Source organism: Lepidochelys kempii, chromosome 2 (genome assembly GCF_965140285.1).
Source record: "Lepidochelys kempii isolate rLepKem1 chromosome 2, rLepKem1.hap1, whole genome shotgun sequence".
In the NCBI taxonomy this organism is placed as follows: domain Eukaryota; kingdom Metazoa; phylum Chordata; order Testudines; family Cheloniidae; genus Lepidochelys; species Lepidochelys kempii.
The window spans coordinates 256,616,561-256,642,846 of NC_136381.1; the positions used below are offsets into that span (position 1 = coordinate 256,616,561).

General features: G+C 41.8%; 1 protein-coding gene across 2 annotated transcripts in view; it reads left to right on the forward strand.

Annotated features, from left to right (window-relative positions):
- Window positions 1–26,286, forward strand: part of ACVR2B (activin A receptor type 2B) — a 172,515-nt gene that overhangs the window by 123,781 nt on the left and 22,448 nt on the right. For both annotated transcript variants that reach the window (XM_073334660.2, XM_073334659.2), the window contains exons 2-8: window positions 5,896–6,103; window positions 11,353–11,462; window positions 12,909–13,060; window positions 14,054–14,197; window positions 15,150–15,293; window positions 16,215–16,363; window positions 24,208–24,322. In XM_073334660.2, the coding sequence (XP_073190761.1) occupies window positions 5,896–6,103; window positions 11,353–11,462; window positions 12,909–13,060; window positions 14,054–14,197; window positions 15,150–15,293; window positions 16,215–16,363; window positions 24,208–24,322 (1,022 nt within the window). The remainder of the gene's footprint in view (window positions 1–5,895; window positions 6,104–11,352; window positions 11,463–12,908; window positions 13,061–14,053; window positions 14,198–15,149; window positions 15,294–16,214; window positions 16,364–24,207; window positions 24,323–26,286) is intronic.

The window sequence follows — 26,286 nt, forward strand, 5'->3', positions numbered from 1 at the left end:
CTGTGTCTGATAATTCTGTTCTTTACTACGTTTTCAACCCAGTTGCCTGGTACTGAAGTTAGGCTTACTGGCCTGTAATTGCCAGGATTGCCTCTGGAGCCTTATTTAAAAATAGGCATCCTATTAGTTATCTGCAGTCATCTGATGCAGAGACTGATTTTAAGCAATAGGTTACACACCACAGACAGCAGTTTTGCAATTTCATTTTTTTAGTTACTTCAGAACTCCTCAGTGACTACCATCTGGTCCTGATGATTTATTACTGTTAAATTTATCAATTTGTTCCAGAACCACCTCCTGCTGACACCTCAATCTGGGACAGTTCCTCTGATTTGTCACCTGTAAAGAATGGCTCAGGTGAGGGAATCTCCCTCATATCCTCTGCAGTGTAGACTGATGCAAAGAATTCATTTAGCTTCTTCGCAATGGCTTTATCTTCCTTGAGTATTCTTTTAGCACCGCACGGCCCCACTGTTTGGCGGCCTTCCTGCTTCTGATTTACTTACAATTTTTTTTGCCGTTAGTTTTTCTGTCTTTTGCTAGTTGCTTTTCAAATTCTTTTTTGGCCTACCTAAGTATACTTTTGCAGTTGACTTGCCAGAGTTTGTTCTTTCCTATTTTCCTCACTAGGATTTAACTTCCAATTTTTAAAGGATGCCTTTTTGCTTCTAAGCGCCTCTTTAGTCTGTTTAGCCTTGGTGGCATTTTTTGGTCTCTTTTTTTTGTTTGTTTTTTAATTGGGATTACACATATAGTTTGAACCTGTATTATGGTGTTTTTTTAAAGTTTCCATGCATCTTGCAGGCATTTCACTCTTGTGATGGTTCCTTTAATTTCCATTTATGGTGAGGGAATAAGCAGTTTTAGAAGCACTTTGTAAAGGTGGATCTGTTCAAGACCCTTTAGAGGTGAGGCTGGGTGCTCATTTAGTGTTTTTCCAGGCCTATTAGGTGTATAATGAAGTCCACCCCATTTAAGAGATTTTTGGTGGTGGTTGTGCTGCAGCTTTTATATGGGGAAAGAGGTGTGACTTCGAAAAACGTGGTGGTGGTTTTTTTTTTTGTTTGTTTGTTTTAAGACCGATGTTGATTTTTATGGACAAATATAGTCTATTTTCACCACTATGCTGGCCTTTGGTATGATTTGAGGTATTATTCAAGCAAAACACTCTATGCATACATTTTTCTGGGTCCTCTTTGTTTCCTTGGTGGCTTATGTCTCTCCTTTAATAGCTCCCTGATCTGTTATAGGTAACCCAGTAAGACACACATGGCTTGGTTTTCATAATTATGTATGCAAATGTGTATGCATAGTTGCTTATTTGGTACATGCAACTGCAGCAATTCAGTGTGCAAGCGTGGTCATCCTATAATGTAAAATTACGTGGACAAATAGCCATATAGGCATGCAAATAAATAAGTTGTGCATGCATTTGTATTTACAAAGCTCTGTAGTTCTGCAAATCAGGTCCAAAATTTTGGTAAATTACCCACTATACTGTACTAATTTTTATGCACTCTATCTTGACTCAACATGTTTCTTGAATAGAGCTTTCATTTTAGTTATTAAAAGGGACTACACAAGCTATGAAGTGACACCTACATGGTGCTTTCTTCCTTCAAGGGATATTGCCAACCTGTTTAAGCCTCCCCACCTTCATTCAGTTTACCTTAATGTGGTTTAATACAGAGGCCGCAAAGAATGCGTTTTGCTACCAACTTCACATCACTTGTCACAGAGCTTGTCTACACTTACAGCGCTGCTATGGTGCAGCTGTAGTGCTTAGAGAAGACGCTACCTAGGTTGGTGGGAGAGATTCTCCCATCAGTGTAGATACTCCACCTCTCTGAGAAGCGGTAGCTATGTTGATGGGAGAAGCCCTCCCATCGATATAGTAGGGCCTATGCTGGCAGCTAGGTCAGTATAACTGCATTGCTCAGGCGTGTGGGTTTTCCACGCCCCTGAGCAACATAATTATACTGTCCTAAGTTTGTAGTGTAGACCAGGGCTCAACGTGACCCATTACAGAAGGTTGAACTGCAGCTGCGGGTAATTTAACACTCATTCCTAAAGGTGTGCAACTGCCTGCTGAGACTGTCCTGGAGAGAAACAAAAGGGTCCCACCTTAGTCCTTGTCGCTGTAGAAACACAGCAGGATAAGACACTTGCCAAATGACTTTTTGGGACTAAGAGTATGTTGCAAACAGTGCAGTTTATAAAGAGGTGTCTCTTTAAGACAACTACCCTTAAGGGCTATTTTTAAAAAACAAAGAAAACCGTTTTTTTCTGTAACGCGGGTGGACGTGTGGTGCGGATAAGACACCAAAGGGGTTTTGGCATATTTGCTGGATGTAGATTTAGGTTTTTTGGAAACAAGTCTGATCCTTAGTTTGAAGCTTGCTGCAGAGAAGACCCATGTTCTGGGGGGGGGCGCCCCAGGCTCATTACAGAATTTCTCATGCTCACGTGTCTGCTGCTTTCTGGTCCCAGAACTACAACTACAGCTTTTTACATTTCCTTTCCAAAGTACGGTGCAAACATTACTCATCACAACATCCTTGCGCATTATGTTCTCCCCACTTTCCAGAGGGGGTAGTGGAGGTTATGCATTTGTACTCGAGGTTATACAGAGAGTTGTCTGAGCTGGGGCTAGAATCGGGGGCTACCAACCCTCTGTTCGGCTCGCTAGGTGAGGCTGCTGTCTAGGAGGTTTGGGCAGGGAAGAAAGAGAAAAAATCTCACTCCAGTAAGCTTAGTGGAAAGTTGGGGAATATTCTCCCTCTTTTTGGTTCTGTGGAGAAGATTTTACTGAATTCTTGATCTTTATGCATTCTTTGTTTGAGCAATCATTTTCTAGAGAAGACCAGAAGATTATGTTGAATATTAGCTAGCAATCAGCAACTGTTTAAGATGGAAGCCATGTTACACATTACAATAAAGCATAGACATTCATTCATAGCTTTAAAAGAAAAAAAGGCATCCCTTACTTTCCTGCACACAAGACAATTCTCCGTTATTTGCTGCTGATTTCACTGGGTATTTAAGAGACCGGCTTAATTCTATAACAAATTGTCATGTAAATATCAACAGATCAAATGCAAAGGCTTTGTGGAGAAGAAACAATATTGACTCTTCTCTTTGTCTGGGGATATTTTTGGCTGGTTTTTACTATAGTAAGCAACTTGTCAGAGGAGGACTTGGATGGAGATTTGCAAATGCTGATTAAAAAATTCAGGTGCTGTTAAAATTGAACTCTCCTGTGTGCGTTTTGAATATAATTTTGTTTTGAAGCTCCACTTTATGGCTATTTCCCACCCTTTTAAATCTCTCCCATGATACAGATTAAACATTCTTCTTGGGGGGAAAAAAAGAGGTATTGGAGAATTAAACACCTCTTAAAAATAGAAAGAGTTCTTCCAGTCTGTCTACCCCACACCAGAGTAATTACCCAGTGCTGAAGATAGGTCAAGTCATGTAACCAGGGCAGCTGACTTGGTGCACAGCAAGGTGTAACTGCAAGAATGGCTCAGGGCAAACCATGTTCCGCACCATTTCAGAAGCCATGGCTTGTCCTGGTCCATCCTTGTACTTAAACCTTGTTCAGCACCACTTGTCAGTAATAGGCTGATTTCCTGGTGTAGACAAGGCTAAATTTACACAAGGATAGCACCTTGAATGCAGACTGCTCTCCAAGCTCTCTACAGATGTACATCCACCAGTGAAATGGAGGCAAGTCTTCTCACCCTACAACAATTCAGAGAGGAAGTAAGGAAGATTTAATGCACATCAGGAGGTTACAGGCTGTAGAAAGGAAGGCTGATCCAGTGGTTAAGATGCTAGTCTGGGATTTGGAAGACCTGAGTTGAATTCCTTGCTCTGCCACAGGTTTCCTGTATGACTTTGGGCAAGTCACTTAATCTCTCTGTGCCTCAGTTCTTCATCTGTAAAGTGCAGATAATAGCCCTGCCCTACCTCATGGGGTGGTTTTTTGGATAAACGTTAGCGATTGTGCGGTGCTAAGATAACTGTAGTAATGGGGACTAAGTGCCTTCACCCCAAGATAAATTGTAAAGCGTGCAGAATTGAACCCTGAAAGTGCATTGAGATTTTCATTAGCCACAAGGAGTCAGGAGCTTGATTTTACATCTCAGCAAGATAATGACACTTCTAGCAGCACGATTGTTCCTTTATCACCATGCTGGAGGATTGATTCAATGTTGTTTACTGAATTGCCAATACCTAGATTTTTCCTTGGAAGCAACCTGTCAAAGTGTAATGACCAGGCCTGACCTTGTTTTAACTTGCGTGATCCCATGGCAGTATGGCTACAGCCTAAGAGGATAATACTAATTTGAAAACTTAACTATTCCTGGTTGTGTGTAATGTGTTTATAGTTCAGCATCTCAGCAGGCGTTTAAAAAGCAACCTGCTATTTATGGCTCAGTGGTGATGTTTCTGGGGTTTCTATTTATACTCTGTTCTTGACGTGTCTTGTTGCATTTGATTTCTCCTCCTACTTTTAACGCTAGTCTATAAAATACCTCATACAGAATATGTCTGTAACAAAGCTAGGATTTTTGAGATATAACACTGTGCATGTCTGAGTGAGATCTGTTCATCTCATAGTTGATCCCTTTTTCAATTAAAAAAAATTCTTTTGGTACTTTGGATCAGTGTAACAGTTTCTGGCAGCATTTCATTTTGACTCCCATGAGGCCTTGTTACTGCTTGGCTTCTAGTTAGTATCAATAGGACGATGAGAGACTCCTTGCTTTCACCAGTTCATGGTGGCTTATTTAACTCAAACCAGTTACTGTGTATGCCTCAATCAACTTAATGGCGGAGGGGAGAGGGGAATCATGTCGGATGAAATTCACCCGTGTGCAGAGACCCAGCCTGAGGCTGATGCCCCACTTACACCTCCAGAAATGTATATTCATTTGCTATAATATTGTGTAAGTGGGACTAAGGTGAGGCACAAGGTGAATTTCACCCATCACGAATAATTCCTCAGACCCCAAAGGAACCTTATCCTTCAGATAGAATGTTTCTGTCTTGGTGAGGGAAGTGATTACGCTGTTTGACGGTTCAGCAAAACACTAGCTTCCTTTGATGGTTAGGGCATACAAAATTTCATTTACTCCACTTAGGCATGATGATGATTTTTGGAAGTGTCTTTTCTTTGTAAGCTGGCCTACTAATAGTACTGAAATGTTGGTTGCACTTATGTTAATTTTCCATTATTGTCACACCAGAGAAATGTCAAGCATACCTGTAACAGCTTTCCAGGGGCCCTGGGTTTCACTAGGTTCCCATGGTAAAAGAGAAGATTCCAGCATCCCCCTACTTAATGAGAAGGTATATCTCATAATGCTATGTTTTGAGTTAAGTGGAGCCCACTCAGTTTAAGGTGACACAACACATTCCAGACCTAGGCCTTTGTGGACTGTAGTCCTGTACTGAAGGTGAGGCCACACAACTCTCTGCAGGACGTTGGTCGTCACTTGAACATTACACTTCCTTCTAGGATGATCTTGTGGTTAAGGCACTGGATTGACACTCAAGGAGATCGCTGTTCAATTCTTAGTTTTCCCATAGATTTCCTGTCTGACCTTGAGCAAATCTCATAACCACTCTGTGGGTTAATTCCCTGTCTACAGAATGAGAATAATACTTCTCTGCCTCACAGGGGTGGGGAAGATAAATGAGTTAATTAAATGTGATATGCTCAGCTGTTACAGTGCTGTGTTCCATATAAAGTATAGATAAAGATAAAACATGCACACTAAGTAGTTTATCCACCTCACTGACGCTCAGCAGTTAAGCACGTGGAAATGTCTTTTCATGTATTTAACTTTGGTTTCATGTAAGCATATTTTGGTTTTGGATACTCAGGGCCAGGTCATGGGGAGGCAGAGACGAGAGAATGCATCTACTACAATGCCAACTGGGAGCTGGAGAAGACCAATCAGAGTGGCGTGGAACGCTGTGAAGGAGAGAAGGACAAACGGCTCCATTGCTATGCTTCTTGGAGAAACAACTCTGGCTCCATTGAGTTGGTGAAGAAAGGCTGCTGGTTAGATGACTTCAACTGCTATGACAGGTAATAGCCATCCTGATCACTTGAGACACAAATTTAAATTGTATTTCAAGTGGGAAAGGCTTTCAAATGGTATTAGTGATGTCCAGAAGTAGCCAAATTCAACTGGACCTTATTAACTTGCTTTAATTGCTTGTATATATCTCAAAATTCTCACTTAACTCTTTGCTTTCAATATGGAAGCCACAAAAGGCCCTTTTATGGGGCATTTTTTTTTATAGGAAAGCTCAGCAATTCTGGCATGCTCTGAAAAATGTGTCCTGTACCATTGAGTGAAGAGCAATATGTTCTTCCAAGAGTACTTGGCTACATAAGGGAAAACATGGAGTCATTTGGAGCTGTCTAGAAAAACACAGATCTTAGGGAGTATTAGGGTTTGGGATGGTCTTGCTTTAATGATATTGTAAAGGGGTTCTTTACTCCCTGTCCATGCTAGCTGGGTTGAGGGTAGAATTGTAGTTTGGCAGGGACTGGGGGGGATGGACCATTGAAGTACAAGTGTGTTGGAGTATGGTGCTGTCTGTAACCAGCTGTAGGGGGAGATGGGCACAGCTGTGTGAAGGGTGTGGATGTATTAAAGAGCTTGGATTTTAGGAAAATATGGTCTTGCCTCATAAGTTTGGGTAACCCAATGCTATGTTATCTAAGGAGAACAATTGCAATTTTTAAAAAGTTTACCTTAGTTTCAAAGTTTGGAGGAACACTGTCCACTAGTTCTGAGCCTAAGATACTTTTTAGTTTAAAAAATTGTAGCTAGAAGGTAGTATAGTAGAATCTTAGCACTCAGAGGTATGGGCAAAAAGGTACTGGGTCATCAAGATGATGGTCTGGTTCTATTATTTAAATGCCAAAATAGAACTGATCCTGCTTTTGCAGGAAAATAGATTATTCCCAACTGTATATTTCCTAATTATTTTATCCTGTCTGATCTTAAATATTTTAAGACATGAGATTTCCACCACTACTTGGGAGAGACCATTCTGGAGTTTAGATCTCATATGAAATTCTACTTGAACTTATTTCCTGTGCAACCTTATTGAAATCCCTGGGATTAAGTCAGGGCCAAATTTGGCCCCAAGTCAAAAAGTTTGTCCTATTTATTGAAATTGTTCCTAGCTCTATCCCATTCCTCTGAGCAATTCTGCCTCTCCATATAGCTCATAAGTAATTCCTCTTATTCCTTCAAATATTTGTAGCTGGGTTATTTTTCCACTACACCCACCATCCTAGAAGTTGCAGAGTCAAGCTCCATATTCATTTAGATTACACACACACACACGCACACGCACACGCACCAGTCCTCCCAGACTCCTTAGTCATTGTAGTGCTGATCCTCATAGGAACATTTCACTACCATTTTCTGTTTTCAAACAGAAGTGTTTAGCATAACCAGATTTCCGCTTATAGCATATGCTCCCAAATACAGCAGCACTGTGACAGGTGCATGGTATAACACAATGCCCCCATGCTGTAATGCACTGGTTCTCAACCTCTTCCATACTATTATCCTGCATTACAACAGAAGAATGTTTCTGGGCCTTCCAACCCCTCCCATCTAGTTGTAAAGAAAGAAAGGATGGTTGGTTGCAATATGTTAAAACCTGTTCAAATGCCCAAAATTGAGAACACATGCTTATAACACACTAACCCTGTGGCACGAGAACCAGAAGGTACAAACTGACCAGTCTAGTTTCATGGTCCAAGCTGAGTGAGATACCAGGTGTTAACAAACAACATAAATAGTGAAAACTCCATTTTGAATTTTTAGAAAGATTTTAATTAACCAAGTCAGTTTTAATTATACACTTCTTGAGTGTTCAGTTTGTATCTTGATGGAGGCCTTTTAGTTGCCCCATGCTGTTATGCTTTGATCCCAGGAGAAATGATAAAATGTGACAAACAGGCCTTTAAAACAAATGCAACTGCATTAATGTCCTCATGGCCTTTACTGGCTTTTGTGTTCAGCACACACATACGCAAGCTGCTGGGCTCCCAAGGGCAATCTTGTTGGGATGCAGCTATGTTGCTACTTAATTACCTATGAGGTGTCTCCTGGAAAAAGGACAGTCTCCATGTTCTATCAAATTCTAGTGTCTTTTGCTTAGTAACATAGATAATGGTTAGCGTTATATGCCAAACGGTACCTTGCTGCAACACTAAGGTTGAGATATTAATGATATGAAGGTCAGGACATTTAGGGTTATGGTTCCTAGAGCAATCTTAACTCTGTCCTTTAATCTCATCTAAACTGTTAGGGCATAGAAGTGGTGTAAGAATCTATACAGATTCTTATCTGTTCATTACAATATTTAAGCCCCTTGTACTTGTGCAGTAAAGTGGTGTTTCATTATGTGATCACCCAACAAATATGCCATAACATGGCACATGTGCATATAAAGCTGTAGAAAAGGGTACAATTTAAAAATAAATCAACAGTGCACAATTCATTTATGTGCATTATCTCGCTGGAGGAGCAGTATTAAAATTCACTTGAAGAGCATGTGAATTACTATAAAATGTACACTTACAGCTATAGAAAACAGTGTACTTCTCTCCCATTATATTATATTGTACTGCTTGCTAAGTAGCATGTCAAGCTGCCCAGAGTTGTGTACCTGGGCACACTCTGAACCAATTAAGGGAAATAATGAATTGCCTATGCAGAGTAGGCTGTTTACACTCATTAACTTAATTTCTTAACTAACAGACTTTGCAAAACATGCATTCTCCACTGAAGGCTACAAATACTCAAGTCTAATGCCATTAAATTGAAATGTTGTATGTTGTCTGAATTCAGGAAAAGGTATATGGAAATATTACTTAAACTTGTTGAAACGTCATCACTTGGATAACTCAAATGGCTGCTGTTTCCTTGAACTAAAAAATAAAATAAAATTACTTCCTGGCTGAGATCTTGTATGAGAAATTCTAGCTCAAAAGTTAATTTTTTCCCCCATGAAGGAATAAACCACTGAAAATAGTGCCATGGATTAAAAGAGCCTTCTCCACCCTTACTTCTAGCTATGTGCTATTGCTGTCACAATCGAGGAGGCTTGGCATGGATTCACAGATAGAGTAATAACGTCAGACACGGGATTGTTTTATTACTTCCTCAGTGTGTTTCAGGGAAGGAAGTTAGGCATATAAATTTAGCTGGATTTAGGAAATCTTTTGAAACAGTTCATAGAGCACAAATCTGCAGTCTAAGTAACTTGATAATATACTGGAGAGGGTAAAAACCTGACAAAGAAAGCAGGTGTTTGTAAACAGTAGCAACTTGCACTGGGGGAGAATTGAGGTAGTAGAACACTACAACAGTTATTGGAACATGTTGTGCACTGACCTGGCAGGAAAAAGGATGTGTGGAAAACTGATGAAGCTTGTTTGATACCTATATGAGAATCTTTTTAAGGTATACAAAATATTGAAATAGTATGGCTAGATAACTGCAGTGCTATCTGAACTAGAAACAACTGAGAGTATTTAGAATTACAGCTTACATTTGTTTAGAAGACAGGTACTCATGTTTAGGTGGAAATTCTTTCTTTAAAGCAAACTAGTGGTTACTTGAGGTAGGTAACTATATTAAGTACATGAATAAGACTTACTCTCTATTAGTTACAAGTAAGATAACTAATGCAGATAGTTGTTAGAGAGGACACACCAATAAAATGGAAATATAGTTAGATACAGTAACTACAAAAGTGGGGCTGGCTCAAGGAGGGTTTCTGGCCTCCTTCCAGTTTAGAGTGCCCCGTCTTCCTGTTTAAATGTGATGATTTTTATCCAGTATTGCTGAGTTACAAGGTTTAAAGTTAGATGTGAAGAGTAAAATACCAAAGTATAGTCTGGTGAGCTGAAGTGCCTGGATAATATGCCTTTAAGGGCTTTGAAATTCATGGGGATCAGAATGTTGCTAATGAGTTGAATCTGAGCAGCCTTAAAATGGGTCCCCCTTCCAAAAATATTATGTTAAAAGAACTTTCTTTATTTGTAAAGTCAAACACTCAAAAGTTAGGAAATGCCAGAGTTTAGGTTGCGTGTGCAACATTAATTTGGTCCACTTCTGCATATTAATTACAATACAGTCTTAAATTACATGATCATATACTGTTTTTTTTTCCCCCCCATGTGATCCCTGCCTTGGTCAGTGCACAGGACAGAGAGCTCTCAGGGAATGGAGCAGCTGTTTGGTATTTTAATGCTTATCATTCAGTGAGAGATCACAGCCTTATTTATTACACACCATCCAAAGCCTGCAGCGAATATGGAATTATTTGTTTCTTCACGATCTTTTCTAGGGTGCTTGCCACTATGGTATGAGTGCTACACAGACATTAATGAATTTATCTCCACTGCAAGATCAGAGAATGTTCTACCCGTTTTACAGCTGGCAAAACTAAGACAAAGAGACTGCCTGAGGCCATGAGGTGAATCGGAGACAGAGCCAGAATTAGACTCCGGGCCGCCTGACTCCCAACCTTGTACTCATTCCTCTAGATCACGTTACTTTACTGACATGTTGAGAATCCACAGCTCCCATTTGCTTTAGCTGGAGTTGCGTGCTCAGCCCTTCCACAGATCAGCCTTCAGATGTCTCAAGTTGGGCACCCAGAAAATGGTGAACACCTAGGTAGTGGCCACCTGCCCACATTTTAATTAGTGACTTACTCAATATCTCATGAAAGCTCTATGACAGAGGCGGGGTAGTATGGAGTTCTCCTGTGCAGCATTCACCTGCCTTAGCCTCAAGACCATCCTTTTTCTTCCTGCAATCCCCTACTTTATTCTGTACACACCTTCTGACTGCTAGAGCAAATCAGTCTCATTCACTACACAACAGCTCAATTCTTTCCCTGAGCATTGTCCATGCCGTACATTGAAGGAAGCAAAGGACCGGTGAGGAAAAACGTGTGATTAAAGATATAGGAAGAGTGAAGGAAGTGCACGCTGACTGTCTGCCAAAAGTCCTGGAATGTTCACTCTTACTGGGTTTAATTTACCCTTTTGTACACTCATATACAATGGCTGCAAACTAGAATTCTATAGCGAAGTCTCATTCTTTGTTGTTCCCTTTAAAAACAAAACACAAAACTTTCTAGCTTAAGAGACTATAGGTCTGCAGAATGCAACAGAAAGAGGAGAAAAACAAACTTCACTGCATCCAAATCTTCTCTTCCTAGGACAGTATAAAGCAATTCACTATTTTTTTCCCCTCCTCTACCTTCCCCCTTTGTTCGTTCCTGATACAGGCAAGAATGTGTAGCCACAGAAGAGAACCCTCAAGTGTTTTTCTGCTGCTGTGAGGGGAACTATTGCAATGAGAAATTTACGCACTTACCTGAAGTAACTGGTCCAGAAGGTAAGTGACTCATTTTGGGGAGGTGGAGGTGGAGGGGGGATCTGTTTAAAAACCTTGATCTCTGTTGGTTTGCAGGGACCTTGAATTGCTTGGTATTCAGCAAGCAAGAAATCAGAGGATGCCTTCGGTTACAAACTTTGGAAGTTTAGCAGATACATTTTTTTACACAGCGTATTTTTTAAAAAAATGCTGCTGTTTTGAGTAAAGTGAATTGTGCAGAAACCTTGCGTATCATTAGCAAGGACTAAATTCTCTCTCCAGTGAATGCTTGAGGTGGATTATTGCAAAAGGAAGCCTACTAAGAGGAGAAATAATAGTTAAATGTATGAGTATGGACAAACTGTCCCTCTTAACTAACTTCCTGTATATTTTGCTGACTAAGGAGATTAGAAAGGAATGTTTATGCAGTTGTGGTGATTTGCAGCATTTGTGAATACAAGTTAAAGGGCAAGTTCTCTTTTATGGAAAAGTATTAGCGTTTAAATTATATTTTTCTATAGATGTCTTTTAAACCATCCTATAAAATTTTAATAGAAAATTTATCTCTTTTTCTATAGGGTGATCTCAAGGAATCTATAGAAAGTGTCTTTTTCTCGGTTGAACAGTATAGATTTTTCCGAGTAGTTTCGATATAATTGTATTAGATCCTTATAAAATTTTCCAGGACTTTATGAAAGTTATTAATTATTTACACATTTTTATTACCTATTGTTATTAAAATACCCTTCATAGCCCCATAATAACAAAATAAGCCTTTCCCTACTGATTTTTTTGTTTAATTTGGCAAATATCAAGATTTCTCCATCCTTCATCCTTCCATGTCTCCAGTGAAGCTACATGGCTCTATTTAGACTTCCCATTCTTTGTTCACCAGCTTTACTGATTGGAATGGGGAATTGGTACTACTGTGGAGACAGTACATTTGCTGATGGCTTCTGCAGTATTTTACTTTGACATCTTATTGCCATGGCAGGAAAACCTTCCTCTTTGTTAGATAATGGCAGTGGTGGGGAAGGGTCTTTGCCATCCGTGCCCACGTAAAATCTTTTGGGGTTAACAGCAGGCAAGCATGTAGACTTAAAAGCTCCAGAAGGCAATTTTCTACTTTACTTGGGGCCATGGAACTTTTTTGGGGACGTTCTAATGCGGTACTTTAGAGCGTGAGCTGTAGCTCACAAAAGCTTACGCTCAAATAAATTTGTTAGTCTCCAAGGTGCCACAGGTACTCCTTTTCTTTTTGCGGATGCAGACTAACACGGCTGCTACTCTGAAACCTGTCATTAATAAATTGGTCATTACAAGAGCATGAGAGTCACACTAGCAAATGTCCTCTGCTAAGGAGTTGGGGGAGTGCAAATGCTTGTGTATGTCTGGAACTATAGCCGCTAATCCGATTGCAAATATAAAAAATCCTGTTTCACTTACTGTTCCCCTCCCCTCTTACAGTAATATATGAGCCACCACCACCAACACCCTCACTACTCAACATTCTGGTTTACTCTCTGCTTCCAATCGCTGTTCTGTCAGTGGCCATTCTCTTGGCCTTTTGGATGTACCGTCACCGAAAGCCCCCCTATGGGCACGTTGACATTAATGAGGTGAGTCAGAAGCCTGATACCTTGAAAACTAAAGGGCAAGAGTTGACTTTTTTTTTTCTCTTTTGGAAACTTAATTTCACTGAGTTTACCGGGTGATTATGAAAGTACAGAAGCTGTTCAGTTTGAGTATTTCAGTCCTCTTAGATTGATTGTCCTGGACTGGCACATTATTAATTTAAGCTGGCAGAACTTTCTCTTTGCTTTGTTAAATTATTAAACAAATGTTGCAGTACCATGCTGGAATTAATTATGGCTGTCTTAGCACATGGTGTAAGAACCAAATATTTTTCTATGGGGTGAAATTAAAAAAAATCTTATGGCCGAATCTTAGTTTGAGGTGCTGAACACCTTTTTATTCCTGCATGACTAGAGGGAACCTATGCCAAATGAGCTTTTCAAACATGGAAGACCTATTTGGATTGGAGGAGCCCAACTACTCTTCTACATGAAGCTACATTGTATTGTAAATAGCATCTTTCATACAAACACTGAGTTTATACAGCTGTTATTTTTATGGACGTCTATTGTGCCTGGTTGGATGACAAACCTGCTTACTTGCTATTCATTAGAATGGTGTGAAGTATTCAAAGTGAAAAACTAATTGACATTTTAGGTATACTTTGCTATTTTTTAACAAAACTGAAGGTTGCAGTTTTTTTGCAGGAGATATCAGTAAGGTGTAAATGTTTTCCAAGTGAAGACAGCTTTTGCATTGAAGACATGAGAAAATTCAAGCTTTTGTCATGATTTGATGCAAAAAGTAGTTGAACGTTTCATATAAACTACATTTGAGGGTGGGAAATGCCACCTAATGGCAAAGTGTTTCATGCACAAATTCTGCAAAACAAAATGTGAATTTCACACTGCTCTGCTACTAAACTATAACTTACTTTGAACAGTAAAATTTCAGTCAGATAAAATACATTTTTCCCCTTGCTTCACTATTTGACTTCAGTTTGTAACCCACATCTTTATCCTTCTTTTGTTTTCTAGGACCCTGGTCCACCACCCCCTTCTCCATTGGTTGGCCTTAAGCCTTTGCAATTATTGGAGATCAAAGCTAGGGGGCGCTTTGGCTGTGTCTGGAAGGCTCAGCTGATGAACGACTATGTAGCAGTGAAAATCTTCCCCATACAGGTGAGAAAAGTTCAAAGACCTCCATATGCCTTTCAGTATGTTTAGCTCATTAGCAAATGGCAGCTGCAGCAGCTGCAGTTTCAAGCTGGGTAAACGATCCCGTTTTGAAATCTACAGGGCATTTTAACTTTGGTCCAAATGTTCAGAGTTGTAGAAATCCAGGGAGGCAGCATGCAGCGCAATACTCAGAGTGCTCAAAAGACCATGTTAATCCCAGATCTTGCATGACTGTTGCCTGGGTAAATTGTGAATCCAGACCTGAACATAACAAGTAATTTGCAGGTCACAAAGCCACAGTCCTAATGAAGTGAAGACTATAATTGTATGGGAACATTACTGTGCTGAGACATTGTATATTTCATTTTGAACATTCAAAACTGTAAGAATTGCAAATGGAAAGACCAAAGCAATCAGACATGTCCAGTTGAAGAAAAATTATTGAAAAATCTTTGTGCTCCTCCCCTAGACCCTTCTTCTTTAATCCTCCTCTTCCTTGTGTTTTTCATTTCTATATCCTCTCTCCAGACCAGCTGTGGCTAACTAGTTGGACACTTACACAATCCATTCTGGTTTATGATAATCTTAACAATTGCAGCTAAAATATAAATCTAGGTATTTGCATAGGCTTCATTCTTTACTTGCTTTCACAGAAATTTTGGCTACATTTTTTAATCCGTGACTTTATATTGTTAGCTTTCACTTTTTTTAATGAGGCTACCGAGTTTTCTGAGGGTGGTTTCGGGAGGGGCTGAGTACAGGAATGTCGTCTCCCACTCTGGCATCTAGACCTTTTGGGAAATTGCCTAATTTTAAAGGCATCTGTACTCATTTTTACAATGTCTGAGAATAACTTTGAGGAACATCAACAATGCAATGTGTCATGGCAGCTATTTGCTTTAAATGGAAGGTTTAATTTAGAAGTGGTCTTTGATCATGTTTCCCTCTGCTTTAGGATAAAATATCCTGGCAGAGTGAGAGAGAAATCTTCAACACCCCTGGCATGAAGCACGAAAACCTTTTGCAGTTTATTGCAGCAGAGAAACGAGGAACAAACCTGGAGATGGAGCTATGGCTGATCACAGCTTTCCATGACAAGGTATCATATACCCACATCTCCATTTGGGGGCTAAAGGGACTGATGCCCATTGGGGCAACTATGCAGGATTTGGAATGGATGTTTGCCATTTGAACAGCCACTTTGGAATGTCATGTTCCCCTTGTAGCTATTCCAGAGTGTGTCTCACTTCTCCATGGTGAGCTATGTTTCAGTTTATTGAAAGAAAAAAGGCAAACTAACCTTCAGTTTAAAGATTTCTCAGAAGAACTGTCGGCTTTAGAAAATCAGTCTGTTCTGCAGGACAGGAGAAGTGGAAAAGGCCAGTGTTTGCACTTGTAAGCAGTAGTAACCTTGCACCTGTGTAGGCAAACCTGAGAGATAGCATTGAGAGATGACAGTCAGACTGTCGCAGTCCTTACTCTGCACTTTCAGACAGGCTCTGTATTTACTTAAAACTCACAGCATATCTCTGTTTCATGGATTTCTTTAGTTGCCAAATATAAAGAACATTTGAAATAAAACAAACGTGCAAATCCAGGTTTGAGCTGCAATCTTATCCCTGTATTTAATCCAAGGTTGATGGAGTCAATCATTTCCATAGATAGCTAATAGAATGTAAGATCTTTTCTCATTTAAGGCTTTCCCCTTCTTGTATAGCTGCTCCAGTTTTTCCTTGAGGTAGCTAGACCTGGTGGAACTAATTTTTAAAGCCATTAGGTGTTTTTATTTCAAATACTCTAAATTCATGTGTTGTAATGAGTCCAGGAAAGTGATAGTATTTCACCAACATTCTTCTCTTCTTTTTTGTTTTAGTCTTTGCAATTGGTTTTTCTGTCAAATCAAAGTTCAAACTTCTCAAGCACTCATTAAAACCGATCTCTAAACTGATGATTTGGCACAGCTGTAACTTACCAAGGTCTGTGATTAAATTCTAAGAACATATGATGGTCTATTTCTCAGGGCTCTCTGACAGATTACCTGAAGGGGAATATTATCAGCTGGAATGAACTCTGCCACGTTGCAGAAACAATGGCCCATGGACTGTCCTACCTACATGAAGATGTCCCCTGGTGTAAAGGGGAAGGACACAAACCTGCCATAGCACACAGGTATTGTCTTTTTGCATAACTGTGGTTCTTCAGCTCGTGACCTGAAGAGCTCTGTGAAACTTAAAAGCTTGAACCTTGCACTAGCAGAATTTGGTCCAATAAAAGGTATCACTTCACCCACCTCTCTGTCTAAAATACACGGCCTTCTGGTGACAGTTTTGTTGAACAGAGGAGGCAGGAGAACTTGCTTTTATGTAATGCCTTTCATCCTAAAGTATTTTGCAAAAGATACATGTACAGTAATAGCCAGGTCGGTAGTCTGTGTCACCTCACTGCAGAGCCCCTGTAGAAGAAAGGAATTTAGACCAAAAACATGGGGGGGGGGGGACAGATCCTCCACTGAAAGCGCCAGAGGCTGTTTAATGTCCCAACAGAGTAGGCAGGACCTTGATTTATTCCTTATCCAAAGGATCTACACGTTGGAATACTGCATTCCGTTCTGGTGTCCTCAATTCAAGAAGGATGTTGATAAATTGGAGAGGGTTCAGAGGAGAGCTGTAAGAATGATTGAAGGATTGGAAAACAACCCTTATAACAATAGATTCAAAGAGCTCAATTTGTTTATCTTAACTAAGGGAAGGTTTTTAGGGGTACCCCTTGATCACAATCTAGAATCTACATGGAGAATAGAAATTTGATAATAGAGGACTTTTCAGACTAGATAAAAGTATAATAAGATCCAGTGTCTGGAATGTGAATTTAGACAAATTCAGACTAGAAATAAGGTGGAAATTTTTAACAGTGAGGGTAATTAACCATTAGAATAGTTTATCAACTGTTGTGGTAGATTCTCCACCTCTGGCATTTTTTAAATCAAGATTGGATGTGTTTTAAAAGATCTGCTGTACCTCAAACAGGAATTAATTCAAGGAAGTCCTGTGTTCTACAGAAGGTTAGACTAGATGATCAAAACTGGCCCTTCTGGCCTTATAATATTAATAAACTGTATTGCAGTCTGTATATTCGGTATGTCTACTTGACTATGCAAGGATTTAAACCGGTGCTTCTAGGGAATATAATTATTTCAAACTTGATGCTTAGTCTTATCCTCTTCAGATGAGCTTTTTGTTCAGAAGGAAAGAATAAATGAAATAAGAAATGGCTGCTGTCTATTTTATAGCACTTAGCTTGCTGTGAGCTGTACAAAAGATACAAGAAGAGAAGACCCCTGCCCCAAAGAGTGTACAGTACATTTTAGACATGATACAGGTTAGGGTGGCAGGGCGAATTGCTGGAGTGCAGAGCGATGAGGGTTATGGGAACAGTCAGATACTCACTTTATACAGCTGCATGTTGTGATGGTTCTGGATAGCTTGTTCTAAAATAAACATATGGATGGCATAGTCTTGCTTGCTCCAGGCATCGCAGGATAGGTGAGTTTTCAGGAAGGATTTAAATCAGGTGAAAGGCTATATACATGGCAGTCCCAGGACATACTCCTCCACCCACTGTACTGCACTTTAGCTTGAGCTGAAACATGAAGTTCAATTGCAGTAGTCTGTATTTGATTTGGTGAGACTGATTTTTACATCCGAAAAGCTTAAATCTCTGTCATAAAAAGTGTTTTCTGTTCGTGTCTGTGTGTGCACACCCCCCAAAACAGAGAATTCTGAAAAATGTGATCTTGTGCAAGAGCCTGCAGCTGCATTTCAGTTGCTTGTGGGGGAACTCTGCCTCCTTGACACTTGCCCCTGTAAAGTAAATGCAGTGATTTATATGTGAAATTCCTAGGGGTGGGGCAGGGAAAAAGCCATGCAAAAGTCTTGAAGCTGTGAACCATGGTAATTAGTGTCACAATAGATTTAGCAAGTGATGCAGGGGAGGGGAAGAGGAAGGGGGAAAAAAATTCATTCCCAATGTGTAAACTTTACCATCTAAGAAGCATGTTTCAGGGCAGGGGTGTATTTTACTGTCCTTCCTCTGTCTAAAAAAAAAATAAAAAATTTCTGAGTAAATATGTTTCAAGTTGGGTGATATTTTTGAATAGCACAGGACTGTTAAAATGCTTGAATTCTCAGTTAAGTCGGAGTGAGTTACTGCCATAAAAAGCTTCAGCTAACTCCGTAATACCATTGGCCTCTGGCACAAAAGGAGGATTAATGTTATAATTATCACAACCTTGCTTGTCAGTGCTATAGTGCCCTCTAGTGGAAATTTAAAGTAAGAGCATTGGTGTATAAATCAGTGGAATCTAATGCTGCAAAATATCATTTCTTCTTTGAGTAGTGTCCCTCTGGATGCTCTGCTTCAGGTACACATGTGCCTCTTGAGCCTGTGATTGGAGATTTTCACCTAGCAGTGTCCTTTCAGCCCGTGAATGCACTCTAAGCCTCCTAATGTCAGACACCAAAGCTATACAGGGGCTGTGTAGGTGAACTGCATCAGTTCCTTCTCAGTCACCTCAGCCTGAGAAGGAATCTTAGAACAGTGGTTCTCAACCAGGGCCCTGGGGGGCTGCCAGCAGGTTTCAGGGGGTTCAGCAAGCAGGGCCAGCGTTAGGCTTGCTGGGGCCCAGGGCAGAAAGGCGAAGTTGTGCTGTACGGTGCTGAAGCCTGGGGCCCTGAGCCTTGCCACGTGGGGCTGAAGCCAAAGCCTGAGCCACTTAGCTTCACGGGGCCCCCTGTGGCCCTTCTTGCCTCCCCTTCACACCGGTGATGGCTTTTATATGCAGAAAAACCGTTGTGGCACAGCTGGGACATGGAATTTTTATAGCATGTGGGGGGGGGGGGGGAGATTGAGAACCTCTGCCTTGAGCATGCCTCGGCCTTTCTCTTTTATTCCTTAGTGTTTAGATACTTAGTCTAATAGTTGTTAGTGTAGTTAGTGAGTTAGTTTGTACATGTAGTGAGAAGATTGTTTTGTTCTACTCTCCTTTTCCTCCCAGGGAGACTTGTTTTCCTAGCTGGGCATTCTTCACCTGCCATGCTTGAAATGCTGCCTCTCCTGCTGAGAGTCTATTTCTGTAAGCGATGGCCACTCTTAAGTGTGTCCATTGCTTGGGGGTGTCCCATGTACCTCAGAAGTGTAACTTCTGCTTGGCTCTCAACTCTAGGGCAGGGAAGAACAAGGAGCTCAAGCTGGGACTGTTCATGATAGAACATTCTCTGCATACAGAACCAGGTCAGGAGACACCACCTCTCTCACCGCACTCCACCCCAGCATATCTGTCCCTGGACAGAGCCAGTGCCACTTCTGCCTCAGGGCAGACTTCCCCAAAAAGGAGGGGAAGACTTTTGAGGCCTCTGGGAAGACTTCCAAAAAGAGGAATGCAGATTCTCACTCCAAGGAGCCAGCTCTAAAGATCTGGTGCTCATCCAAGCCTACAGCCCCCACAGGTACTGTTGAAGCTAAGGACTCCTCCACTAGTACTGGCAGGGCTGTGACTCCCTGGAGCTCCAAGGAAAAGAGACATGGCTCCGATAGGGCCCTGGTACCTTCTACCAGCACAGAGAGCAAGCACAGGGCAAGTTTGGCCCAGCTGTTGGTATTGATGCATCTGGGCCAGCGTACATAGTACATACCAGTACATGAAACCAGCTTACCATTGTGCCCCTTAACCCAACTGTTAGTACTGATGAAGTCTGTCCAGCCACTGGTACTGGTGTGTTCAGCACCGTCGGCACTGAACAAACCACAATGCCCGTCTTCCGTTGCAGTGCGATTGTCAGTATTATCTGCTTCAGCAGCTGTTGCCTGAGCTACCCTGTTGGCACCGAATCCCTTCTTGGTAGTGCAGGAATTCCAGTACTCTAAGGACCTTTTGGTATCAGATGAACTGGAGTCCCCACTTTCTCTGGGTACCAAATGCCTTTTGGTTTTTGCCTCTGGGCTAACTGTCTTCTGGGACTGCTGGACTCTGCACTGTTTAACATATGTCCCCCTCCCTCATGTGTAAGGGCACTGTTGGCCCCTTACTAAAACTTGAGGTAACTCCCTTCTCTTCATGTGTCAGTATATAATGCCTGCATCTGTAATTTTCACTCCATGCATCTGAAGAAGTGGTTTTTTACCCACAAAAGCATATGCCCAAATAAATCTGTTAGTCTTTAAGGTGCCAATGGACTTCTTGTTGTTTTTACTAAAACTTTGTGGGTTTCTTTGTTGGTTTGTTTTTTTGGTGCCTTCTCCCCATACTAGGAGGGGGCGGTGGGGTGTGAGGAGGAGATGGGATCCTTGGACTGACCAGGCCTCTGGCCAATCAGGGAGCTCTAGACCATGGCGAATGGGGAGTAGCCAGCATCCCAGATCAATACCATGGCCCAGCTGCCTAGTTAAATCAGGAAGCCCCCCAGCTCAAGTCCCTGCCTGCATGTGTGCTGAGGGAGGGAGACAGCAATAGCAGCCCCAGTCGGGTGAGGCTCTGTGGCCATCAGCCAGCAGGTGAAGAGCCACGCAGGAGGCTGGAGGGTCTGCCTAACAGGCCAGTGACATGTGAGAGCCAGCGAGTGGGGAGAGGAGGGTCGTGCAGCGGGCTGGAACCCACCAGGAACAGGGTGACAGACCCAGCGGGCAGGGTCCATGGCGGGGTGAACAACCTTTAGAGGGAAGGGGGGCCTGAAGGAAGCGGCATGGCGGGGGGGTTCCAGACACGTTGGAAGGGGAGCAAGTTGGGACAGCAGGGGGAGCAGGGGATGGGCTCAGGGGTGGGGCTTACCTCAAGCAGCTCCTGGAAGCAACAACATGTCCCTTCTCCAGCTCCTATGCGTAGGGACAGCCAGGGGGCTCCGCACACTGCCCTGGCCCCAAGCGCCAGCTCCGCAGCTCCCATTAGCCGCAGGAGCTGGCGCTTGGGATGTGGGAAACCTGAGTTTATAGGCATTTGTGAGCCAAATGCCATTTTACCCTGGACGTGTGAGCTCTCAGCTCACAATGGTAGGTGCTGACTTATTTAAAACTCGCAGTTTATTTGATAGGAGCAGATAATAAAATAAACTTGTATTAATCTTTATTCTTTGTTGCCAGTGGGTTCTGGGATATATATGGGTGTGAATGGCACTACGGAAGAAGTATTCTTCTCTTGCTGCATTCTGTTACCCACCAGCTAGGACACTCACATGGACTGCCCCCACATCTAAATGGGAGGAGGCTAGTAGGAAGGGATTTTCAGTGGAGGTTCCTGACTCTAGAGCTTAATCCTCCCCCCATTTCCCTGGTCGGACTGAATAACTTGCTGACCTTTGGGTCATGTTGCCAAGCCAGTGATTGGCTGTGCCTTAAAATCCTATTTCTTAAGATCTGAGTGGCAGTCGCCAGATGTTCAGTTGTTCAGAAAATCGGACTGTTTTTATTTAAGCGCATCAGTATAGATCATCTTGTCTTACTCTTTGACAGCTGAAAGCCTGCAGTTCTTTCTGAGGAGGATTATTTTTCTTTTTGTAGGCAGGGGAGTCATTCCTTGACATTTTTGGCCACTTGGTCAGTTTGGATGTACGTTTTTAAAGTGTTTTTACCTCTTTGTATATGTGCCTGGAGAATGTGATAGATGCACAATATGCCCTAAAAAGTAAGTGTGTGTGTTTTGTATGTATGCATCTAATCATTCATTTTTACTTTTTTAAGATGGTGGAGCAACGTATTATTGTGGTTTAGTGAGTTTGTCATAAGTTAACTCCTCTGCCAAATGGTTCTACCTCATTGAACTACGACTCCATGAGAGCACAGCTTTTCTTAAGAAATTGAGCACTCTTTAAATTTAGTTGTGAATATGGTATGATAACAAACCCTACACTGCAGAAGTGTCTCCAATAACTTCTTTACTGTACAGTGGGCTAAGTCCCTTCCCCCACCTTAATCACCTCGCCAGAAACTCTTGAACTAGAACATGCAGCTTTGTGTGTGGCTGTGGTAAGGAAGAGTTATTTCCTTTCTCAGAAGGCTGAGACTTGGGGGTTGAGCAGCTCAGCCTGCCTGTGGATGTGGCCTTATGACACTCAGAAACGGAGTAGACCCCTCTGTCTGGTCCAGCGATTCCTCTCTTCCCAAAGTATTTTGACAGATCATTTTTTAGTTTAAAACAATTGTATCTGACCTCATTAATTATGTTGTGCAGGCCAGCAGTGTCCTGCATTCAGCAAGGTCACGGAGTGAACTGAAAGAATATAGGAAAATTATAATGCGGTGCATACAAGGCATTGCCATCTGTTGTCTAAGGTCTGTAACTTAATTATATTCACAAACATCTCTTTTCTGATGAAAATGTGGAAAGGCCAGGGAGTGAGGTTTTTCTCATTAGGTCTTTTACTCACGTTCTGACTAGAACACTAAGGTAAGGACATGACTTTGAAGGGTTTGTGGATAAAACGCCACTCAACCCATAATAAACCACTACCAAGGGAATTTGGACTCTGTCAATGACTAGTGGTCCAACACCTAGAACAGTCAATATCTCTAGGATAGTGCTGGTCCTGGAGTTCAAAAATTAAATGTAGTAGATCTCCGTCACACACAATTATTGAAGCCTGTAGAAAGAGTGAGCTGAATGCAGCTTACATCAGCTTGTTTCCAAGGAGGCTTTGTTTTGTAAAGGGCTACTACTTTAAGATGACAAAGGATTATAATATATAAATGTAACATTTGCTTCATACATTAATGGGCATAATAAATACAGTAACTGTTAAAAGGGTATAGTATGTTTGTCGGTGATGGTGCGTTGTTTATAATAACAAACTAACTTGATTAAGCTCTCTCCTAATTTAAAATTGCAGTCAGACTTTACAGAAACTGCTGACTTTGAATGGAGTAAGAGACCAGTTTTCCATGCTTATTTTTAAAGCCCAGTGTATACAAAATGTATATATAGTATGTACAAGGGAACAGTCTGTAGGTAGTCCTGGCAAAACCAATTTGTAATATAACCTCTTATCACATTTGGATGCTCTCCCCCACCCCTCAAATGCCTCTTTGAGGGAACACTGCTGAGAATGCCAGGCGGAGGAGAGATTTGCCCATTAGTATGAAATGCTGACTTTTGTATAGTGCATGAATGGTAGAAACTTTAAACGTGGGAGCTGCCTTCATGTCTCATGTTTTTTATACCTCTGTGTATGTGTGGCATGTTTGGGGAGTGGGGTGTATGCGTATATCCCTGTTTTTATTTTTACATTAATTTTCCCTATACTCCTGTTTTCTCCTTGTTTTCCTTACCCTGCTTTGATTCTTTTCTGAAATTACCCTCCTCCCACGCTTCCTTTTGCTTCTGCTGTTATTTCTCTGCTCTTCTGTTATCTTATTGGAACCAGTGTAACGGCCATACCTCCTACACCCTGATTGCGTACCACAGGAACCGTGCCTTTTCTGTGGCACCATCACTATAATCCTTTCCCTCAGGTTGGGGGAGGAGAGGCTGACAGTCAAACAGTGGGCCACAACTGCCATATCATCAATGAAATGTGAGCAGTGGCCTCACTTCAGTGCAAAGGCTGTAATCTGCCTCCATGCCGCTCTGTGTAGCATGTATGAGCATCGGGCCCAGCATGGGTGTTTGTAGGCAATGCCCTAATGCCACTCTTAAAGCAGTGTGTCAGTCTGATTCTACCTTAGATTCTTTGAACTGGAGTATTTTGTAAAAACACATATGCAGAAATATATGTTGGAAGGGAAGGAAATCTGTTAAATATGGTCAGGAACAGTGAGGGCTCTAGTTTGTTTATTGCTTTCATAGATTCAGGTGTGATCTCAGAGATGTAAGACAGGTGCATCTTCAGCATGCTTGGATTCTCACTGGGTCACGGAGCTCATCCCAAGCTTGGCAATTAAACCAGTCAAGTTTTGACATGTTTATTTAAAAGTGATGGGATTTGTGCCATACTAAATCCTTCTCAAACTTGTTTCCTGGCTGTCTGCAGGGACTTCAAGAGTAAAAATGTGTTGTTGAAGAATGACTTGACAGCAGTTCTAGCTGACTTTGGACTGGCTGTACGATTCGAGCCTGGAAAACCTCCAGGGGACACCCATGGACAGGTAACAATTAGCTTTTAGAAATAAATGTGGGGCTTACCACATCTGCTGGGAGTGAGCAGTGTTTCTGCAGATGCAGGATATGGGGACAGTTACCGGGGGACAGGAAATTGCAGAAGGGCATTGTTTTGCTCAGCTTGGATAATTTGCAGGGGCAAGAGATACAAAATGCCTTTTTAATTGCTGATTTTAAATTAGCTTCAATAGCTGATTTTAAATTAGCTTTAGTTTTTTGCTCAAAGAGCAGGGTATGAGATGACCCAGATTTACTTCTTTTATATATTTTATATTACACCCACCAACTGTTCTTCTACTTTTGCAAAATACTTATATCCCAGATACTGAACCAGGGAACGAAGTGAGCAGAAACACTTTCCATAAAGAATGGCACTTGATCTTTAAATTTCCTGCACTGCTGGGCACTTTCTTCCTGCCATTTTAAGGTATCTTGGCTCCACCAATAGCCTTTATCTGCTACTGCAGAGGAAGGCGACCCGTTACCCTCTCCAATAGTGCATGTAGCCAGTTGTGCAAGGCTGCATAGCATGGAGGTGGAGGCCATCCTGACCTCTGGAGGCATTCAGTTTATACCTTGCAGCATGAGATTTGATCACTGGTTTTAGCATTAAATATTGAGTCATAAAATTGTTGTTTTTTTAAAATCCAGTCATTGTAGCTGCCTAGAGACCTTTAGCAGCAATAAATCTCCCAAGCTGACTACACAGTGTTTAAAAACAGACAAAACCACCCTACTTTTTTGATGGTTCTGAATTTGCTACCTTTAAATTTCATAGCGACACCCTCTTCTTGCGTTCTACAGTGGGCTTAAAGGAGGAGCCAATAATTTTCCTTTACATGCCTGTATATTTTTGAATATACCATTCAAATCCTGTCTACTACTTTTCCTCTGTCCCACTATGAATTAGCAATGAGTTATTCCTAAGGCTACGATTTTGTCACGTTATTTTTAGTAAAAGTCATGGACAGGTGACAGGCAATAAACAAAATTCACGGAAGCCATGACCTGTGACTTTTGCTGCTGTGGCTCCATGGTTTCTCCCGCCACCGTGGTGACTGGGATCTGTGGGGTTACCCCGTCTGCCCACAGCAGCTGGAAGCTTCTGGTGGGTCCCCTCCACCCATGGCAGCTGGGAGCTGCAGGGTGACCATATTTCCCGAAGAGAAAACAGGACACTCCCAGGTGCTTGCCCAAGGCACCCTCCTCCCCTATGTGAGGCTATTGCCTGTTGCTGGAACCCTGAGGAGGGCCCCCTCAGGAGGTTGTAGCCTGTCACTGGAAACTTGCAGGGGGCCCCATGAGGAGGCTGTTGCCTGTTGCTGGAACCCTCCCAAGGCCCCCCCCTTCCCCCCCCCTGCTCCAGTCCATCAGCCCTGGGGTTGAAGGAGAGAATGTTCCCTGACTTCTGTGACCTCCATGACACAAACGTAGCCTTAGTTATTCCTAACATCTCTGTAAATGCAGCCACATCTCTGACCATTTTGGTCATCTCTCTCTAGCCCTTTAACAGTGTCTACATCTTCTTGTGCTTAGACTTTGTCCCACAGTCAGGCCCTTGCAAGATGGGAAGTTTAGGATGGGGAAAAATTATTAAAAAGAAAATTAACTTCTGCATTGGACAGGTGATTTCCCCCTTCCACTCCAGTCCACTTCTTTCCTCACTCATCATCATGGCTTGGTATTCACCACATGTGTTTGTAGCACCTCTATAAAGATATCTTTGTACTAAAAGTAACAACATTTTTAACAGTGGTGTGTAAAAGAGATTGAGCTACTCTCTCAAGGTTAGAGGTGGTCTCCAGAACATGGTTGAGGCAGATTGGCAGAACAGTGTGGTGAAGCTTCCAGTGTCCACGTTACACCTGTCCTCTGGATAAATGAGACTTCTATCCAGGGCTGTCAAACCTCTATTCACCAAACCTTTCACCAGCTCAACATTCCCTTTTAA